General features: G+C 46.8%; 1 protein-coding gene across 7 annotated transcripts in view; it reads left to right on the top strand.

The window, feature by feature from the left end:
• pik3cd (phosphatidylinositol-4,5-bisphosphate 3-kinase, catalytic subunit delta) overlaps positions 1 to 20964 on the top strand; it is a 219529-nt gene that overhangs the window by 118805 nt on the left and 79760 nt on the right. For all 7 annotated transcript variants that reach the window (XM_038821382.1, XM_038821381.1, XM_038821383.1 and 4 more), the window contains 3 exons: positions 2235 to 2403; positions 10464 to 10692; positions 16209 to 16441. In XM_038821382.1, the coding sequence (XP_038677310.1) occupies positions 2263 to 2403; positions 10464 to 10692; positions 16209 to 16441 (603 nt within the window). In that variant the 5' untranslated portion in view covers positions 2235 to 2262. The remainder of the gene's footprint in view (positions 1 to 2234; positions 2404 to 10463; positions 10693 to 16208; positions 16442 to 20964) is intronic.

Consider the following 20964-nt stretch of genomic DNA (forward strand, 5'->3'; position numbering starts at 1 on the left):
GATTCCATCCTTTCCCATCGTAGACCCATGTTTCCCCAATGTCGCCCCCCCCCCCCCCCCCCCCCCCCCCCCCAAGCAAATGCACCACAGGAACAGGAGAAGACAATTTAGCCCCTGGATTCCGTTCTGCCACTCATTGGATCCTGGCTGTTCTGTATCTTAACTCCAACTACCTACCTTGGTTCCATATCCTTCCTCACCTTTAAACAAAACAAAATATCTGCCCATCTCCATTTTTAGATTTTCACCAGGTTTTAGGGGTGGGGAGAAGGTTTCAGATTTCCACTACCCTTTGCCTGCAGAAAAGCTCCCGGATACCAAGCCTGAACAACCCGGCTCAATGCCATCCATCGCCTGAGTGTCCACACTGGGAAATCTAGCAGTGTATACGTGCAGCTGGCTATGTGCTCTCATGCTTCAAGTGTTTTTTTGCGAGTTTAAGAAAACTTCTATTTCTGCAAGTGACTTGTTTGTGGTTGTTGTGTTCAAGTTGTGCAACATAAACTTTGGCACCATGCAAGGCTATTGTTATTTATTGTGGCTTTGATAACGGCTTCTGTTGGATGAGATTAGTGCAGCACCAGTAATGCGGAACTGACACACAGCGAATAAAGATTTCAGACATTGGGCGAGATTAGGAGAATTTCTTTGATACAGCAAGTTATGTTCCGGAAAGGACTGCCTGAAATGGTGGTGGGAGTGGAATCAATAGTAACTGAAAAAGGGAATTGGATGACGATTGGAAATGGAAAATCTAGGGCTGAGGTGTGGAAGCTGGACAGTTCTTTCAGAGAGCTGGCACAGGGATGTGGCCTCTTATTCTAGGATTCAATTTGTTTGTTCAAACGTTGGAATCTGAATCTGGAGGAAAAATAGTTGGGTTTAAAAGGGCACAAAACGAAAACGCAACTTTGCCAAATGTGGCCACCCCTCGACGTCTGTCAGATTTCTATGCCCTTCTGATACACCTTAGATTTTGCATTTCCGTACCCGGATTGTGGAGAGTTGTTGGCGGAGGGGCGGCGGGGGCAACATGAGGTTTCTGGGAAAACTACCTCTGCAAAATATGCCTCGTTTTCACTCTGTCAAATCGCAACTACTCGCCCTTCTGCAAACGCAATCATGCCAAGCAATCCAGAAACCAAAACTGTCTTGCACCTTATTTATAATTAAAGAATGTGCTTACTGTGTCTTGACGGAGGGGGAAATAAATATATTTGTTATATATTTCGATTTGCATATACCATCTGCCTAATGATCTTGTTCAGCTGAAAATCTCCTTCATTGGGATTTAAAGGCGATAGAGGCATGATGTATGCATTAAAAGGGACATTTAAGGATCAGAAATTCTAATTGGTGAAACATGAACACACTTTTAATGCACTCAATCAGTGATCGAAGTGCTGTTTGTACATCTGCACGACTTTTTGTTGATCACTGCGTCTATTAGAAGTTGCAAGCTGCTTTTTAAAATTTAGAGTACCCAATTTTTTTTCTAATTAAAGAGTAATTTAGCGTGGCCAATTCACCTATCCTGCACACCTTTGGGCTGTGGGGGTGAGACCCACACAGACACGGGGAGAATGTGCAAACTCCACACGGACAGTGACCCGGGGTCGGGATCGAACCTGGGTTCTCAGCGCTGTGAGGGCTTTTCTTTAGACTTTCACTCGCTCTACTTCCTCCCCACCACCAGGGAAGTACGCACTCCAGATTTTCTCAGCCCTTTGGCAACTCATCCAAGACTGAAAGGGTGCTTTTCCAGGAATATTCCTGGGAAATTTAGCATTGTTTCTCCGCTCCTTCTCGGTTTCTGATTCCAAGTAAAATCCCAAATCCGGATCCGAAATCCATAAACTTAATAGACAGGGCAGCACGGTGGTGCAGTAGATTAGCCCTGCTGCCTCACGGTGCCGAGGTCCCAGGTTCGATCCCGGCTCTGGGTCACTGTCCGTGTGGAGTTTGCACATTCTCCCCGTGTTTGCGTGGGTTTTGCCCCCACAACCCAAAAGATGTGCAGGCTAGGTGGATTGGCCACACTAAAATTGCCACTTAATTGGAAAAAAAAATAATTGGGTACTCTAAACTTATTAAAAAAAACTTAATAGACGCAGCCATCGGTGCTACGGTTTGAATCAATTTGAATTGTTTTTTGAACTGGTGCTCAGATCTCGCTAGGGCGGAGCAATGTTCTCTCTATGTTTCAAAACCCATCTTATCCTTTTGTGTTACAGGGGAAATTGCAGCTGAAAATTGGCCACAATGCCTCCAGGAATCCATTATCATCAAGATGTCTGGACTGAGGATGAGAAACCAGATGTGGAGGTCGAATTCCTGTTGCCAACAGGGATTTACTTAAACTTCTTTGTACCACGCAGTTCCACGATCAAACACATCAAAAAGGTAAATGAATAAAACATTGCTTGTCATCGGAGAGTGGTGCCTTTAAATATCCAAGAGCTAGGCATTTGTGTATCAAAAATATAACTCAACCGCTTTCTCACTAACACAACTCTTCTCTTGCAGTTTTCAAATTCCCTTTAATTCCTGCTATATTTGGGAAGGCAGTCTATATCGTAATAATCTATCACCTTTCGTTTTTTTGCCTCCATCATTCCAGTGTTTCTGTCCCCTTTGTTACCAATTCAAAACCATCTTTCACTGTCAATCTTCTGGATTTTCGGTCAGCACGATTTCGCAGTGGTTAGCACTGCTGTCTTACGGTGCCAAGGTCCCGGGTACGATCCCAGCTCTGGGTCACTGTCCGTGTGGAGTTCACACGTTATCCCCGTGTTTGCGTGGGTCTCAACCCCCACAACCCAAAGATGTGCAGGCTAGGCGGATTGGCCACGACAGCACGGTAGCACAATGGCTAGCACTGTGGCTTCACAGCGCCAGGGTCCCAGGTTCGATTCCCCACTGAGTCACTGTTTGTGCGGAGTCTGCACCTTCTCCCCTTGTCTGCGGGGTTTCCTCCGGGTGCTCCGGCTTCCTCCCAGTCCAAAGACGTGCAGGTTAGGTGGATTGGCCATGATAAATTGCCCTTAGTGTCCAAAAAGGTTAGGAGGGGTTATTGGGTTATGGGGATAGGGTGGAAGTGAGGGCTTAAGCAGGTCGGTGCAGACTCAATGGGCCGAATGGTCTCCTTCTGCACTGTATGTTCTATGTTCTAATTGCCCCTTAATTGGAATAAAATGAATTGGGTACTCTAAATTTATAAAAAACAAAATCTTCTGGATTTGAAACAGCCTCTGTTAATTCGCCCTTTAACTATTCACCACATTATTAACCACCAATGTTTTGAGTATTTTTTTCACAATTTTCCTGTTTTATCCACCGTGTTTGCCTGTAATCTATTCTCTCCAAGCCCAAAACTGCACATAACAGTCCCTGCCACGTGCTGTCCAGTATCTTGTACAAATTCAACATCCTTTCCTTGCTTTTGTATTCAGTGTCTCTTTTAAAACGAAACCTTTCAAAATCCCATGATTGTTTGCGTCTCTTTATGAATCTGCATTGCCACCCTTATATATTGATACAGCAGCACTCTCAGGATCTTTCTGTTCCTCGATGCTTGTTGAGAATTCTGGGCGGGATTCTCTCAGCCCGACGGCAGGCTGGAGAATTCCCGCAAGCGGCACGAATCGGGACAGGCCGCCGCGTGGCCGGCACGCTATTCTCGAGTGGAGAATTGGCCCCATTGGCGTCGGCTTGGTTGGCACGGTGCCAGTAAAAAAGCCGAGTCCCACCGGTGCCGTCCACATCTGCTCTCAGCCGGCAGGAACTCGGCCTCTCTGGCTGGGGGCCTCCTTTCTTCCGAGCCACGCAGTGGCTAACTTCAACGCGCCGGCCTCTGGAGCCCTGCACCATGTTGCGTCGGGGCCAGCACGTTGGCGCCGGTGCCGCTGTGCATGCGCGGACCCCACGGCGCCCAGTTCACACCGGTATCAGCAGCTGGAGCGCCGTGACCAGAATTGCTGATCCTGAGGCCACGTTGACGCCATGGAGAAACGCGACGGCGTTTCCGACGGCGTCAACACTGAGCCTCAGGATCACAGAATCCCGCCCCCTATCTTTTCGGATCCTTCCACACTGCCCAAAACTTTGCTTCTTCACATTATTCTGCATTGAATCTCGGTGATTCAGGAATTGCCTTTTGGTATAATCCACCAAATCAACTCGGGACAGAAAGTCTAAGAAGTAAATGAGAGATAGACCGATTATTCTCGATCAGTAGTCTCTCTGAAACCTCAACTTTTGCCTAACCTGTAATTGACCTCTGATGTGATGCTAACCTGGGCTTGTAGCCTTAAAAAGATGAACAGAATAAACACCTTAACCTCATACTGTCCAGAACACAAGATAGACGTCTGCAGTCTTAACCAATCATTTGATTGATTTGCTGTGAGCGAATCCATGAGTGATCAGCGGGTAATATTAAAAGTCCTCACACAGAACGTGCTGTCAGTAAAGTTCATATGACTCAGTCGATAATATCAAATTATCAAGGGTTTAAGACTTTCCCCACCCAATACAAGTGACCCCTGACTGTACTGACTGATTCAGCTGAGCTGATTCCTTCCACAAAGCGAGGATTTCTTTTCCCCCTGAAGCTAGTTCTTATGTTGGGCAGTGGAGACGGATTGAATGGTGTAAGAATCGGATAAATAATTGGAAAGGAAAACAATTGTCGGGCTAGAGGAAATTGCCTATCCATGCGAGGAATACCTCCCACCGAAGTCATCGTGGCCAGTATTTTCCTGTCGCAGAGCTTGCCTCTGTATTTAAAGGGATATGGAGAAGAGAAAGGCCATTGTGACGAATTGGATAACTCTTCCAAAGAGCTAGCATGTGCACGCTGGGCCGAATGGCCTCCATCTGTGTTGTAAGATTCTACAATGGGAAGTTGATTAGCTGCAGGTTCGTAGAGCGACTCATCTCTGCTTAATAACCTCTTGCCGGTTATTTCAATATTTCACAAACGCTGCAGATGTTGCTTCACTACTGACAGTAAATGACTTGTATAGAAGTTCCTGTCCAACGTTTTGAGCAAGAATTTCACACACTGCGTCTGTAAGCTCAACAGAACATTGTGTCGAACTTTCAGAAAGAGGATGCATTAATTTACGAAAGTTAATGGTTCTTAAAAGGGTTAAAAGGAGTCTCGGGAAGAAATTGCTCTCCTTGCGAGCATTCATTGAAGTTTCAGACTTCCATGTTTATGTACTTTCTTTTAGTGTTAATTCTTGTTCCTAAATCTAAATCTATTTATTCTTGTTGGGGATAGTTAGCTGCCAGCAGTGTGCTCTCGTTACTGACAGTATTTGTGGTTTTCCTTCAGGAATAGAACAGATGTTTATATTTGCATTTGTAGTATCTTGAAAGGCTGGCGAATGTAATGTTCCTATCTTCGCCAAGATTGCCAAAGGCGTAGTGTTGACAAAGAACATTGAGCTACATATTTAAACCAAAGCTAGTTTATTTTCCACTACTTGAAATGGTTCGCACACTCTACTGAGTAACAGCTAACAAAATAATAGTATTGAATCTATGTTACAGTATTCAATTATATCTCTCTCATACAACCAACATTCTAACTCAACCTCACAGGGGCTTTTCGCAATAACTTCATTGAAGCCTACTTGTGACAATAAGTGATTATTATTATTATCATCGTTATTACACTATCCTTCTCATCGGCTTCTCCCAGAATGCTCAGAGATGCAGCCTTTTATAAGACTACTCAGTGATGCCATCTAGTGTTGATATATATGAAAATCATCTCAGACTCTCCTTTTATTATACATATCATTACAGCGACCACCAAGTAGATTAACGAATAAACATGTTTATTAAGGCAATTAACTACTTACAAGAGTGAGATATAGGGTACCGTATTCACGATTCCAAAAGCTGAGCCCCAGGTTTCGTGCGCTCTGATGCAACTGGCCCTCTGGGTCACGTGACCCTCCATGAATTTTCCCCCTTAAAGGAGCATGTTACCACATCCCTTCCCCTTTAATTCCCTGATTAACATATTACAATAACAATGGAACAATTTATAATATTATACAACAAATGGGTCCCTTATATGGTAAATCAGTCCGGGGACTTCCCAATCCTTTGTGAGGGGTGTAATTCACTAGTGGCTACTCCTGCAGGAGTGGTGACTTTGGTTTGACCCTCAATGGGTTGACTCTCGACGGGCGTCTGTGCAGATAACGTCCCCAGTTCCCCTGGAGAATTACTGCGTTTTTACTCTGGGTAGCTTGCTGTAGCATTACTTTTATCCATCGCAATACCGCTGACAGGGGTACTGGGGGGGCTAGTTCAGTGTACAATTCTCTCCTTCTCAAATGGTCCAGGTGTTTCTTCCCCCTTTCTTCTTGGACATCGACCTCATACAACACTGGCCGCGGCGATTCCTGGCGTCCAATTTGGATCAGCCCCAGAAGTGTTTACATATGCCAAGTCGTCCACCTTAAACGTTCTCACAGGTTTTCTCGAGTTGTGATGTTTCTTCTGTGCATTCTGTTTCACCTCCACCCTCCCTGCCAAATTTGCAAATATCAGATCCAACCGTGTTCTAATGTGTCTGCTCATTAGCAGCTCGGTGAGTGTATCACCTGTGGTGACAGGAGGTGTTGTTCTATGAGGTGAGCAGGAACCGGGTCAGTCTGGTTTGTAGAGAGGATGGTGACTGTTTCTTCATGGTGGCTTTGAATGTTTGGACAACCCTGTCAGCCAATCCAGTTCAAGCAGAGCGGTGGGAAGCGGTTTGAATATGTTGGACACCGTTGGTTCTCATGAAATGTTTGAACTCTTCGCGAGTCAAAGCAGTCCCATAATCTGAGACCACCACCTCGGGCAACCCGGGGGTCGAATATATCTGTCAACATTTTTATACCTTTGCTGATGAGGTCACGGTGGTCATTTTGTGTTTGTCCAACTACTAGGAGTGAGGAGCCTGTAGAGCAAGAACATGGAGCCCCTAAATGAGGCTGCAAGATGGTTGACCTGGCCACTCCCAAGGGCTGTATTTGACACTGGACACATTGTTTGGCCAGATTCTCTGTCCTGGGCCACTAACTGCGTGTGAGCACTTTCACCTGTACCATCCCAGAATGGGCAGAGTGTGCCTCTTGCAACAATAGCTGTCCAGCAGGAGTGGGAAGGACCACCTTTGCTCCCCATAATAATACATCGTCTTCACAACTTAACATGTCCTTTCTTATCTGAAAGGGTCAGAACTTCTCAGACCTGTTATCGTGATGCTAGTCATTGCGTGTGTTTGACGCAAGATAATATTGGGTCTTCTTAGCTTCAAAACTTGACGTGTTGCGCCAACACTGGCAACGCTTTGAGAAGGTTTAAAGCAAGGACAATTTTCGGTAGTACTGCCGGAGGTGATATACTTTAGCGTAGCAAAAGGAGGCCGCGTTTGAAATGTGTGCGCCTGGCCTATGTTGATACGTAGACTCATAAGGCTGCTAACAATAGAGTCCCGTGTTGCATCCTAGCTGAAGCTGTGGGGGTAATGGTTGAGACCCTCACAAACACGCAGAGAATGTTCAAACTCCACATGGACAGTGCCCCAGGGGCCGGGATTGAACACTCCACTGTGCTGCCCTGATTTAATGGTTCAATTAACTATTTACAGAGCGTAAGATAAAGGCTACCGCACTTCGTGACTTCAAACTCCTAGCTAACTGTAAAACCCGTGCTCAGGCCAGGATTCACACACTCCAACCCGATTGGCCCTCTGGGTCGCATGACCCTCCAAGACCCCCCCCACTTAAAGGGGCAGGCCAACATAACTTCACAGAATAAAGCCATCCAAACAGGGAGATAATGCACAAAATGCTCAATTAATTTGAAGCCATACACTCCACTCTATAGTCGACTGAAGTTACAGATATTGTGAACTTTCTGGGGTTTTGCTACTGCCATTGATCTCACTCAGTATTGGAAGAGGAATGGGGGCTGAGAGGAATGAACCGTGATTTAATGGATCCTGTGGGTGACCTTCCGAGGAGTCAATCTATCCACGAGCACAGTGGTGGGTAACCTATGGCACGGGGGCCACATGCAGCGCATCCGGGTCCTGAGTGGGGCTCACGGGTTGTGTTGACCGGTGCCCAGGCGCAAGGTCGCCACATTCCACCGAACTCCATTGATAAAGTTGTTTCCCCTCCGGTGTGACGAAAGTGATTCGCACGTAGAGCGAGGGTTAGTGAGGTGAGGAGCGTGCTGATTGCTCACAACATTGACTGTGAGCGCCGTGCACTCCCTCTGCCTCCAAAGTGTAAATGTTTCTTTTGTTTCTACCACTTGAAGTTGACGATATCTCTATTAATATATAAATTATGAAGAATTTTCTATAACTCGTTATGAAATATTTGACGTGTATTAAATGTATTCAAACTTATTCATGGGGTCATGGTTAGGGAGCAAGCCCGATTTCAATCTTGCCGCCCATTGAGATGAAGGAGAATCACTCATGCGGCCCACTCGCTGGCCCATGTTGCCCATTACTGGCCTCGCACTCCATTCATACTCGGTTGTAAAGGAGCCAGGTAGACTCTCATGGCACAGAAGGTGGTTATTTGGCTAGGGTACCTACGCCTGTTCTTTGAAAGAACTATCCTATTCGTCTCATCCTGCCCTTTCGCCCACAGCCCCACATTGCTTTCCTTTCAAGTATATTTCCAATTTCCTTTTGAAAGTTACAGTTCAGGCTGCTTCCATCACTTCTTGCCAACAGCGCACTCCAGATCAAAACAACTCGCTGTGTTTAGATTTTTTTTTAACTCTCCTCATCACCCCTGGTTATTTTTGGCAATCATCTTAAATCTATAATCCACTGCTTATCAATCATCCCTCTGACTATCTGACTTTTATCTTGTTTTTTTTTTTATAAAACATTTTATTGAGGAATTTATGGTTTTACAACAATAACAGAAGAAACAGTGTTCATACAAATATGAAGATAGTGCAAAGGCCGTCTTCCTCCCTCACAGGTCCCACCTTTCTTACACATTAACTAAACCCCCCCCCCCCCCCCACTGACAGTAAATTTTCTCTAAAGAAGTCGACCTCCTCCTCCGAACCCTAACATTGACCTTCTCAGGGCGAACTTGATTTTCTCCAAACAGAGAAAGCTAGCCATGTCCGATAGCCAGGTCTCTGACTTCGGGGGCTTTGGGTCCCTCCAAGCTAATAGTATCCGTCTCCGGGCTACCAGGGAAGCAAAGGCCAGAACGTCTGCCTCTTTCTCCTCCTGGATTCCCAGGTCTTCCAACACCCCAGAAATCACCACCTCTGGACTCAGCGCCACCCTTGTTTTTAACACCGTGGATATGACATCTGCAAACCCCTGCCAGAATCCCCTAAGCTTTGGGCATGTCCAGAATATATGAACATGGTTTGTTGTTCCTCCCGCACATTTTGCACACCTGTCTTCTATCCCAAAGAACCTGCTCATCCGGGCCACTGTCATGTGAGCCCGGTGAACAACCTTGAACTGTATCAGGGTGAGCCTGGCACATGATGTGGACGTGTTGACTCTACTCAACGCATCCGCCCAGAGACAACTTTTATCTTGTTAATAAGTCGATCCATAAACATGCACTGAACAAATTATTTTCACAATTATTTTCACAGTAACCTCATTGCAGTGTTAATGTAAGCCTATCTGTGACACCAACAAAGATTATTTTTATTATTATTGTTATAAATTAATGGAGATTAAGGGGAAAAAAGCAATGAGCAAACAGTTGAAACAAGCTGTAGAAACGGCCTTTCTATATCCTTCAAAGAGTTGGTCAAGTAAAAACAGTGAATGAAGTTTTGATTATAATTTTGTTGGGTAAGAATGGAAGTTTAATGCTTCCTCCCTGCAATGATATGTATGTAGGCACACCAGCGAAGGGTTAATTATCTCAGTGTAATTCAAACACTAGAGGGCACCACCAGTTCTCAGTATAAATATCATACCTCAGGGAATGCTGGGTAGTTAGCCAAGGAGAGAGACTGCGAACAGCACAAGGAGTAGTTTAGAGAGAATTAACACAAGGATATCATTAATGACTACTAGATTATAGTTTACTGCTGGACAGATTCAAACTTACTTAATTAGTAGTTATAGCTCGGTAGAGTGTGCGAACTCTATTCAATTCATCGTTACTCAATAAATTAGTTTTGCTTCAATCTAAAGATTGGTGGTATCTTTATCATCAACTCATCAGACCATTCTGGATCAAAAGGCAAAGAATAATGACATATTACCACAAAGTGTAAGATAACACTCGCCGAAAGGGTTACTTTTAATGGTACAGAGGGGTCATCTGAAAAGATGGGAGTTTCAGGAAGATTGTGCTCGGCAATGTCATTTCTGAACACAACCTTGCTTTCCCTTCCAAGATCGTCACTGAAGTAATGAGTGTCGTCTCTTCCTTTTGCAGTTACTTTGGCAGCAGGCCCAACATCAACCCCTTTTCCACACTTTAAACGAACCCGACGCCTATGTCTTCACCTGCATTAACCACACAGCCGAGCAGGAGGAGCTGGAGGATGAACACCGCCGCCTCTGTGATGTGCGGCCGTTCCTTCCGATCTTGAAACTTGTAGCAAGAGAAGGAGACCGAGCAGAAAAGCTCATTAATTCACAGATAAGCCTGTTGATTGGAAAAGGTAAGGCCCAGAAAGGTGAAAATGCTTTCCATTCATTCAGTATTTGTGATTCAGTGGCTGGCTATAAAACCTCTTTTTACATTGTCCATATAAATGTTTCCGGAACCCACCTCTTGATTCACCTGAGGAAGGAGCAGCGCTCCGAAAGCTAGTGATTCGAAACAAACCTGTTGGACTTTAACCTGGTGTTGTAAGACTTCTTACTAAAAAAACCTCAGGCAATGTGCAGTCATGTAACTTAAAAATGTCAACAAATGCAAATGTTTCTCACTAAATTCTATTCAAATTGACCATTTGAAGCTTTCATTCTTTCCGAATGATGGTGTCAGTTTTTGATGGGTTTCACTTCCACAGTTGGAGCTTAACATCTGCGTGACCACTGGATGTACATCAGCAAAGCAGATACACCTCACACCCATCCGCCCAAGTGTACTCTTCCTTTTTGTGCGGTGTGCATTGCAAGGAACCTGATCTGATTTTTCACCCAAAGTCCAATCACTTTCCCAGGAGGGAATATCAAACGAGGACAGGAATTATAGGTGAGGTTCCCCATTTCCAACCAAGACACGCTGATGGTAATTCCAGCGTTCCGACTGAAATTAGCTCAAGAAATATCTCCCATCTCCTGGTTTATATGGCTCAGTACCGGGTTGTCTTTACTCAGTAGGTAATCTATGAAGTTCCTTCTAAAGGATTGCCCCAGTGTTTGCAATCCAGCTGATGCTGTTAGAACTCACTCGGTTGGTGGGAGACAGAATTTCTCACTGCCTTGCAAACCATTTTCAAGAATTGTTCAAGTAAATTGTCTTGTAGATTGTGCGCTTCACTTAAACTCTTCTTTTGGAGTACAAAGTGGCTGAGTTCGACCTGCAGAAAAGATGTCTGCCCCTGCATCATCGGGTTCTGTCAGCCCTGGTGGTTCCCCATGGTCCGCACCATGGTGTTGACGTGCTCAGCGATGCTCCTCAGTGACTGGGGCCAGCTCCGCAGTGCCTCAGCCATACCCACCTGAGAGAGGGTCATGTCCCGTAGAACCTCATCAAGGTTAGCCTGGCACTGGGTCACGTCCCCCAGTGAGGCAGTCATTCTGCCGAGACCCTCAGCCACGGCCCTCACCGACCGCGTGACACCTTGGACACCTTCAGTCATGGTGCCGACGCATGCACCAGGCTCTCCACTGCGGTGCCACCCTAGCAGTGTTGGCCCCGGTGCCACTCATTGCCAATGCCATCTACTATGCCCGTAGTCTCTGGGACTCCTCCAAGCTGCTTTCGATCTGCTGATGTGATGCTGACATCTCCCTCTGAATGTCCCAGCCGCTCTCCATCAACCCCGTCCCTGTGCCAGAGGCTCAGCATCTGACCAGGACCCAGCTGGGCCCTGGGGTCCAGCAGCCCTCCGACTCCTGTCTCACCTGGGGGAGTTCCTGCCTCCACCTGATGTACATCAGCAGCACCAGATTGTGCCCCAGGCGCCTGGCCACTAACATGTCCCACTGAGGTGTGCGTATCTGCACTGGTGGAGGGTGGGGATGACAGCTGTGCAGTGACCACGGTTGCATCCTCGGAGGTCCCCTTCAAGGGGTACTCCTCGGAGTTAGGAGAGGGGGCCGCCTGGGATGGCCAGGGCCGCCGGCTGGAGGACCTGCGGCAGAATGGAGTCCGGACGGTGAGGTCAGTCAGTAAGGCAATAACACCTCACGTTTCACAGGTCCCCCGGGTGGAGCCCGGTGGTTCCTCACCTCTGCGGGTTCCGCCAGCCTCCGCGTGGCTGACCTATCTATCCTCAGCCTCACCGGTCACCTCCAGGGCCCACTCCTCGAAGGGGGTGAGGATTCTTGTGTCTGGCAACCCATCGCCAGTCTGGGCCCTCTCCTGCCGATTGTGGGAGCTTCTCCTGCGGAGACACAGAGAGGGCATCGTTAGCCACACACGTGGTTCAGTAGTGGGCGAGGGGGTGTGAAGGCAGGTTTGAGGGAGGGCTGGGGGGTCACTTGGAGTGTTGGGGGGTGGATGCTCCCTTGGGGGGGGGGGGCATTGGTGCCTACTCACTCATGCTGCCCGCTGTAGGTTGTTGACCTTCTTCCTGCAATGCTGGTCAGACCTCCTGGTCATACTGTTCGAACTACCGGCTGCCAGCGCCTCGTCCCAGGCAGCACTGGCTGCCCTCTGCCTCACCCTCCGGACCCTCGGGGGAACAGGACATCCCTCCTGACCCCCATCGCGTCCAGGAGCCTCCCCAGGTCAGCGCCCCCGAATCTTGGGGCCGGTCACCTTGGTGCCATTGTTGTGAGCGGCCGGGGGGGGGGGGGGGCGAGAACCCCGTGAGGCCTCGTGAAGTCAACCAATTAACGTTGAATTGTGTTTCCGGATTCGCTGGGCCAAGCGGCGGAAAGCTCCCGGCAATTCCTGCTTACTCCCACAGTTAGACAGCTTCCCGGAGAATCGGATTTTTAATAATTGGGGAGAATTAGGATCTGGAAAACATTAAGCATTTGCAAGTTTGTCAGCAATTGCAGATAGATTTATGAATCTTGCTGTGGGTGTGAATCTTTAACCAGATTGCCTTGAGCGATTGGTGAAGTGTAATCTATTGTGCGGGAGTGATTGTGACTGTGAATTAGCTTTTTTGGGAAAGGGAGTTGTTAGTTCAGCTCCCTGGTGTCTATTGCAACCCAAAGCCGACAGGAATGTTCATCGGCAACCTGCCAACTGGAATGTGCAGCCAATAACAACTCGAGGAATTCACCACAGGGCGGAGAGCAGCATGGTTTGTGATTTGACTTTTGCGGGAAAGGGAGGTGTTCCAGGCAAGGAGCAGCTTTATGGGACTTGTTGACATCGAGAGATGGGAAAAGCCCAAAAAGAAATCTTTCCCAGTGACGTTCCTAACATATCAAGAAAAGTGCGGCTCTTCCAGAGCCTCTTGGGGCTTATCTTCACTTGGCTGTAGAGGCTGAAGAATTCTGGGGGATTGAAGAGGAGTGCGGAGGAGGAATTCCTGATGCTGGTTCTCAATGAGTAATATAGAATTCTAAATACTTTTCAATTGTGATCATAAAGAAATAATGTTACATTTAAAACATTATCTATTGAACTGAAAAGTATATATTTGAACCATTAGAAATAGTAACACATTAGATTAGCTTTTTTTGCCTGTTTTACTTTTTAAAAACTGGAAATCTTAAATAAAATCAGAAAATGCTGGTAATACCTGATTACACTTGCTGACTGACTGTCCAATTTTGGGTTTGATGCTCTTTTGGATTCATTTCCTCCAACACCGGTATAACTGATGGTGTTAGTTCTGCCTCATTTGGTAGAGTCAGATGATTGTAAGTTCGAGTCCCGCTCCAGGGCTTGAGGGAATGCTGTATCGTTTAGATTCCTGCTTTTAGAGGGGATTGAGGCCCCATTGATCACATGGCATTCTTTTATAAGAGAGCTGTGACATGGTCTTCAATGGTCTGGCCAATATCTATCCCTGAACCAGACTCTCAGATAGCAGATGACATGGCCATTATCACATTGCTGTTTGTGGGAACCTGCTGTGGATGAATTGGGGGCCCCATTTCCCATGTTACAACAATTTTTACACTTCAGAAAGTACACCGTTGACTGAGACATCGGGTAGTAGTGAAAAGCACTATATAAGTGCAATTTCTTTTCCCTTTTAACTTGTGCAAGAGTTTCCTGTATTTTGAGCGCAAATTGGTTTCAGGACAATGCAACCTTTTGCCCTGCCTTTAACATTATCCCTGCTAAAATCAGACCCCGCCCACAAAACTGATGACACACCCAGGGTCAATTCATCCTTAATGGGAACTGTTGCTAGTTGTGCTCATTTGCAGACTTCCAAAAATGAACCTCAGCAGAAGGAGACCAATAGCTGCATCTTGAAAGGCTTTGTAGCCAAAGGGTCTGCCACATAAAGGGTTAACGTGGGATTGGGTGCAACCCTACCCACACAATGATGATGGAGAAGTCATGACCCACACCCAGGGAGAGTCAGTGTAGTCAGAGCTGTGTGTAGAAGCAAGCATAGAGACAGCCCCCAGCTTGGACCTTTACTGTACCTATGCATATCATTTCTAGCAGTTAGATACTTACTGTTCAACTACCCAAGACTATGATTTACCTTAATAAGACCCACTCAACAACGTCGGCACGGTAGCACAGTGGTTAGCACTGTTGCTTCACAGCACCAGGGTCCCACGTTCGATTTCGATCTTGGGTCACTGTCTGTGTGGAGTCTGCACGTTCTTCCCATGTCTGCGTGGGTTTTCGTCCGGGTGCTCCGGTTTCCTCCCACAAGTCCTGAAAGATGTGCTTCTATTGGACATTCTGAATTCTCCCTCAGTGTGCCCGGACAGGTGCCGGAATGTGGCGACGAGGGACTTTTCACAATAACTTCATTGCAGTGTAAATGTAAGCCTACTTGTGACACTAATAAAGATTATGAATAATCACTGTAGGCGATTACAATTTGCTGACATGAACTTAAGGTTGAGAAGAGCCCAATGAGAGTTGGTTTGAACTCCCCGGTTGTTCCACCTCATTGCAACAACCTTATTAGCTGGCACCAAGGGAAAGGCAACTGGTGGGAACAATCTCTTTGCACTTTGTTTTTTTTTAGCCTTTTCTCATGTTTTTTTCAAGGTGTGAATACAGTTAAAAGGAAAGAGAACATTGGTGTGTGAGTGTATCATTTGGGTATAATTTATATATAATATATACACATAAACACAAATAAGTGTGTGGTGGAGGCAGGTTCAGCCGAGGCTTCCAAGATGGCATTATGCTGGTCATTTGTATAGAAACAGTGTGCAGGGACACGGGGGAAAGGCAGAGGCAAGGCGCTCAGTCACGTTGCTGGCTTGGAGGGCCGGTGCAGACATAATGGGCCAAATGGCCCCCTCCTGCACCGTAGCAATTCTGCGATTAAGTGGGTCTTAGACATGGCAAGTGCTGAGAACTCAATGCAGCTTCAGTGGCACCGACAAAGGGGGCTGTGTGAGAGAAGCCACAATCAACACACCTCTCCTTTGCATCTTTTGTCAAATATCTGCTGAGGTATTCCTGCGATAGCAAAAGGAATTCGAAAAGTGGTCGCAGAATTTGGCCTCACCCAGATGACAGGGTTAAGGTGGCTGCATATCACACACGGTTTCACCATTCACCGCTTGATGCCGTCCCCCTGATCTTGTTCTTTCGTAGGTAAATAAATCCCGTGTTAACTGGGACCGAGGGTGCGAGACATCTCCTTGCATTTTGTTTATTTAACCTTTTATGAATTAACTTATTTTCAAGGTGAGAATATAGTTCAAAGAAAAGAGGACATAAAGAGAGGTACTTGTGTGCACAATTTATATATAACATTTACACACACACACACGCATGTACACACCAGTAAAAGACATTACATCACACCATCAGACAATGGACCAACGACGCCTTTTGGTTTATGCAGCATTTGAAGAAAATGATTTGAGAGGAATGATGTACTCTTCATTTTAGGTCTTCATGAGTTTGACAGCGTGCGTGACTCCGAGGTTAATGAGTTTCGAGGGAATATGCGCCAGTTCTGTGAGGAGAAGGCGGACGAGAGGCAACGACTGTCATGGTGGCAATGGATGGAATACAGCTTTCCCAGGAATCTGGAGCCAATCCCAGAAGTATCAGATAACTGCATTACCAGGAAGCACAGTAGCCGAAACATTGTGATAAATGTGAAATTTCAGCACACTGAAGTGAGTACACAATGCTTTCTGACTTCTTCTAATCGTCTCAATTGAAACAACTGCAAAAAAGATGAAATCCCAAGCACGGTAGCATTGTGGTTAGCACAGTTGCTTCACAGCTCCAGGGTCCCAGGTTCGATTCCGGCTTGGGTCACTGTCTGTGCGGAGTCTGCACATCCTCCCCGTGTGTGCGTGGGTTTCCTCCGGGTGCTCCGGTTTCCTCCCACAGTCCAAAGATGTGCAGGCTAGGTGGATTGGCCATGATAAATTGCCCTTAGTGTCCAAAATTGCCCTTAGTGTTGGGTGGGGTTACTGGGTTATGGGGATAGGGTGGAGGTGTTGACCTTGGGTACGGTGCTCTTTCCAGGAGCCGGTGCAGACTCGATGGGCCAAATGGCCTCCTTCTGCACTGTACATTCTATGATAAACTCTATGATTTAAGAATAGCAAGAAGCCCCTGTGCCTCAAGTCATCTCAGTCCCAAAGGAGTTATTATTGCCTGTTTGAAGTGCACAAAGAACAGTACAGCACATGGACAGGCCCTTCGGCCCTCCAGGCCTGTACCAGTCATGGTACCACCCTGAGGGCCAAAACCCTCAGCACTTCCTAGGGCCGTATCCCTCTATATCCATCTTATCCATGTATTTGTCGAGATGCCTTTTGTAAGCCATTAGTGTATCTGCTTCTACAACCTCCCCTGGCAACGCATTCCAGGCACTCACCACCCTCTGTGTAAACAACCTGCCTCGCACATCTCCTCTAAACTTTGCCCCATGGACCTTAAACCTATGCCCCCTGGTGACTGACCCCTCCACTCTGCGGAAGAACGCCTGCCCATCCACTATATCCCTGCCCCTCATAATCTTGTAGACTTGTAGGCACCGTACTATTATAAAACATTCGGAAGAAGGCAACACTTGGATTGGATTGGATTGGATTGGATTTGTTTATTGTCACGTGTACCGAGGTACAGTGAAAAGTATTTTTCTGCGAGCAGCTCAACAGATCATTCAGTACATGGAAGAAAAGAGAATTAAACAAAATTCAAGAAAATGCATGAGAATACATAATAGGGCAACACAAGATATACAATGTAACTACAGAAGCATTGGCATCGGGTGTAGTGTTAATGAGGTCAGTCCATAAGTGGGTCATTTAGGAGTCTGGTGACAGTGGGGAAGAAGCTGTTTTTGAGTCTGTTCGTGCGTGTTCTCAGACTTCTGTATCTCCTGCCCAATGGAAGAAGTTGGAAAAGTGAGTAAGCCGGGTGGGAGGGATCTGAGGGCACACTGAGGGCATCTGCGAAGTATCTAAATGATTTACATCAAGGAAGCCATTTTGTCCCAACTAAAAAATGCATCCAAGAGCACGTGCGATCCCAGGGCAGACAAGGATACGGACCAGGTGTTGGAAGCTGGGATTAGAATTATTAGGTTGTTTTTGACTGCCGTAGATGCGATGGGGCAAAGGGCCTTTTCCGTCCTGTACGATTCTCTGACTTTAAGCAAATGCTGGAAATCTGAAATAAAAGCAGAAATGCTGGAAATAATGACAGGTCTGGCCACATGTGCGATGAGAGTTGCAGAGTTTAAGAGGAAAAGGTCATCAGAAAGGTCACAACTGGAAACGATGACTCTGTTGTCCCTCGCCCTCGAGCTGTTGCCAGACCTGCCAAGTATCTCATCTTGGGTGAGGTTTGAGAAGTGATCTTCCTCATTACAGTCACTAGCTTAAAATTCACATCTTATCAAAGAGATGTACTGGCCTGGAAACTGCATGATGCTGTATCTATGTGGGTGTGGAACAGTGCAATAGTATAATAGTCGGGGTATATAAAAGCCATTAATCATCGTTCAGGGTTGAATAATGCATTCAAAGTTGCACCAAAACTTACTTTCCAGAATTTCAGAATCATAGGATTGGCAAAAACAGAACACAGCTGAACAAAAGAGATGGAATCAGAGGTTTGAGTTCCGGCTGAGTTTGAGCTGATTTCTGCCATGAAAAACAGGAGGGGATTTCCACATGAACCAAGAATCCCAGGCTAGGGAAACGGAAAATTACCCTGGACTCTGGGATGACTAGGGAAAGACTACTTCATCCAACTAGGGAGTCAGTTAAGACTATGATAAAAGGAGAATTCACACAGAGGGTTGTAGGAGTATGGAATATGTCATCAAAGAATGGTCAAGTCAAGGACCTCTGGGCATTTTGAGGGAGAAAGAGCACTGGTGGATTGGCCGTGCTACATTGCCCTTTGACGTCCAGCGATGTGCGGGTTAGGTGGACTAGCCGTGGTCAGTGCACAAGGTTGCAGCGTGGGGGGGAGGGGGGGGGGGCAGGTATCTTGGGCAGAGGTGAAAGATTCCAGAGAAAGAGCTGCCAGAGGAGCAATGCGATTATCCCAGTGTGCTGGCCCAATACTAATCCCTCCAGCAACAACACTAAAACAGTCCACCTGGCCATTGTAACGTTGCCGCGTGTGATACCTTACCTCTGTGCAAATGATTGCCGCATTCCCTGCATTCCTACAATAACTGCACTTCAAAAATACTTTACCAGCTGTAAAATACTTTGGAATATCCAAAGGGTATGAAGGGCGCTATGGGAATGCAAGTTCCTTAATATGGCAAGAGTCTAATTACAAATATGATGGGTTGAATATCATCCATCTGTACATCCAGTTTCAATTCTGTTACAGTTCCCCCTGCCAGCTCTGCATTAAAGTCTGCACCTAGCTATCTGCGCTGTATGTTGGGTAAACACTTGGTGCTCATTCTTCGAGATCACGTGGCGGGTCCTCATTACAGGGAGCAGAATTTGAAAGATGGTAGGTTGTGAAATGGCAGAATCAAGGCTCTCGCTTTGCAGCCCTGTCTCTGACTCTGGGCCTCCCTTTGAATTCAGCTCTCATCCCGTAAACCTCTTGACCTGACCCCGTTGTCGAATGGTCACTGGGGAGAGATACCGGAAGGTGCTCGGAAACCTCGGGAACCATTCCAGGCAGAGTCAACAGTTTCAGGAAGCTGAAGATAGGGAGGAAATCGGCTCATGTAAAAAACACCCGCTCCTGTCCAACTATGGGAATAGCTGTGTTCAGGGTAACAGCAGTTTACAGAGAAAGTCAGCTTGAGGCCATAAACCTTTAATTGCCGCAGTTCCACAACACAATCAAAATTAACACTCTCGTCGATCAAAAGGAAATGTTTCTCTTTTACTAAATCTTCACTTCAGTGAGCACCAGCTGTGAAAAGGGGCCTGGGAGGGAGCGGGGGTTGTGGGGGGAGAGCAGAGGGGTGGGGGGGGGGGGGGGGGGGGGGTGGGGGGGGGGGGGGGGGGGGGGGGGGGGGGGGGGAGGGGGGGCGGGGCGGGGTAGAGGGGAGGGAGGGAGCGGGGGTTGGGGGGAGAGCAGAGGGGTGGGAGGGAGCGGGGGGGCGGGGGGGGCAGAAGGGTGTGGGGCTGAATCAGATTTGTCACAGATGGAGAGAGGAATGTTATATAATCTTCCTTGTTTATACAATGACATTTTCGAAAGATCTAATTTAAGGCCCCAGCCCCTGTAATGGACATATCCAGAGTTGAATTTCGCCTGAGGTCTGGTACAGTTTATGAGACATGTGTTTAGTCCAGTTATCACTTCCTCCAAGAATGTACCATCGAGAAAACCACAGACATGAGTTACAGATACACACAGTCCTAATCTCTGTGCCCCAACTCCGTTCAGTCCCGACTTTAGCATCCTTCCCATTCCAGAGTTCAGAGCATCATCGGGAATACTTTACCTAGGTTGGTCAAATCCCACTCGTGCCCACCAGCATCAGATCATTTTAAACAGGCGGGAGAGGGAGGCAAAGTTCTTCTGACTGTACCATCGGACCAGCTGATCCTGAGCTCCCAATACCTTGTCCGCTTACTTCAACTTGCAGTTCCGCTACTTGACATTCCAGAAAGCTAGATGGTAAAAGGATTGAAATAGAAACCAAAAATGCTGGAAATGCTCCACAAGTCAGGCAGCATGCGTGGAGAGAAAGAGAGTTAATGTTTCAGGTCGATGATCTTGATGAAACAAGCCACACACCATCGTGGCTTCCTTCACTGTCCCTGAGTAAACATCCTCAAAGTCCCTTCCTAACAGCACTGTGGGTATACCTACACCAGTTGGACTACAACAGTTCTAAGGTCTTTTTAAAAAATATAAATTTAGAGTCCCCAATTCTTTTTTTTTTCAAATAAGGAGCAATTTAGCGTGGCCAATCCACCTACCCCGCACATCTTTGGGTTGTGGGGGTGAGACTCGCGCAGACACGGGGAGAATGTGCAAACTCCACAGAGACAGTAACCAGGAGCCGGGATCGAACCTGCGTCCTCGGCACCGTGAGGCAGCAGTGCCACCCTTCCAAAGGCTTTCTTATCAACTAAGGATGTGTGTTAAATGCTGGCCCTGCCGGCAATGCCCAAATCTCATGAATGAATAAAGTTAACGCACTGATCAGAATAGGTCATTTTGCCCGGCATTAATACTCCGCTTGAGC

This window comes from Scyliorhinus canicula, chromosome 16 (assembly GCF_902713615.1).
Source record: "Scyliorhinus canicula chromosome 16, sScyCan1.1, whole genome shotgun sequence".
NCBI classification, from domain to species: Eukaryota; Metazoa; Chordata; class Chondrichthyes; order Carcharhiniformes; family Scyliorhinidae; genus Scyliorhinus; species Scyliorhinus canicula.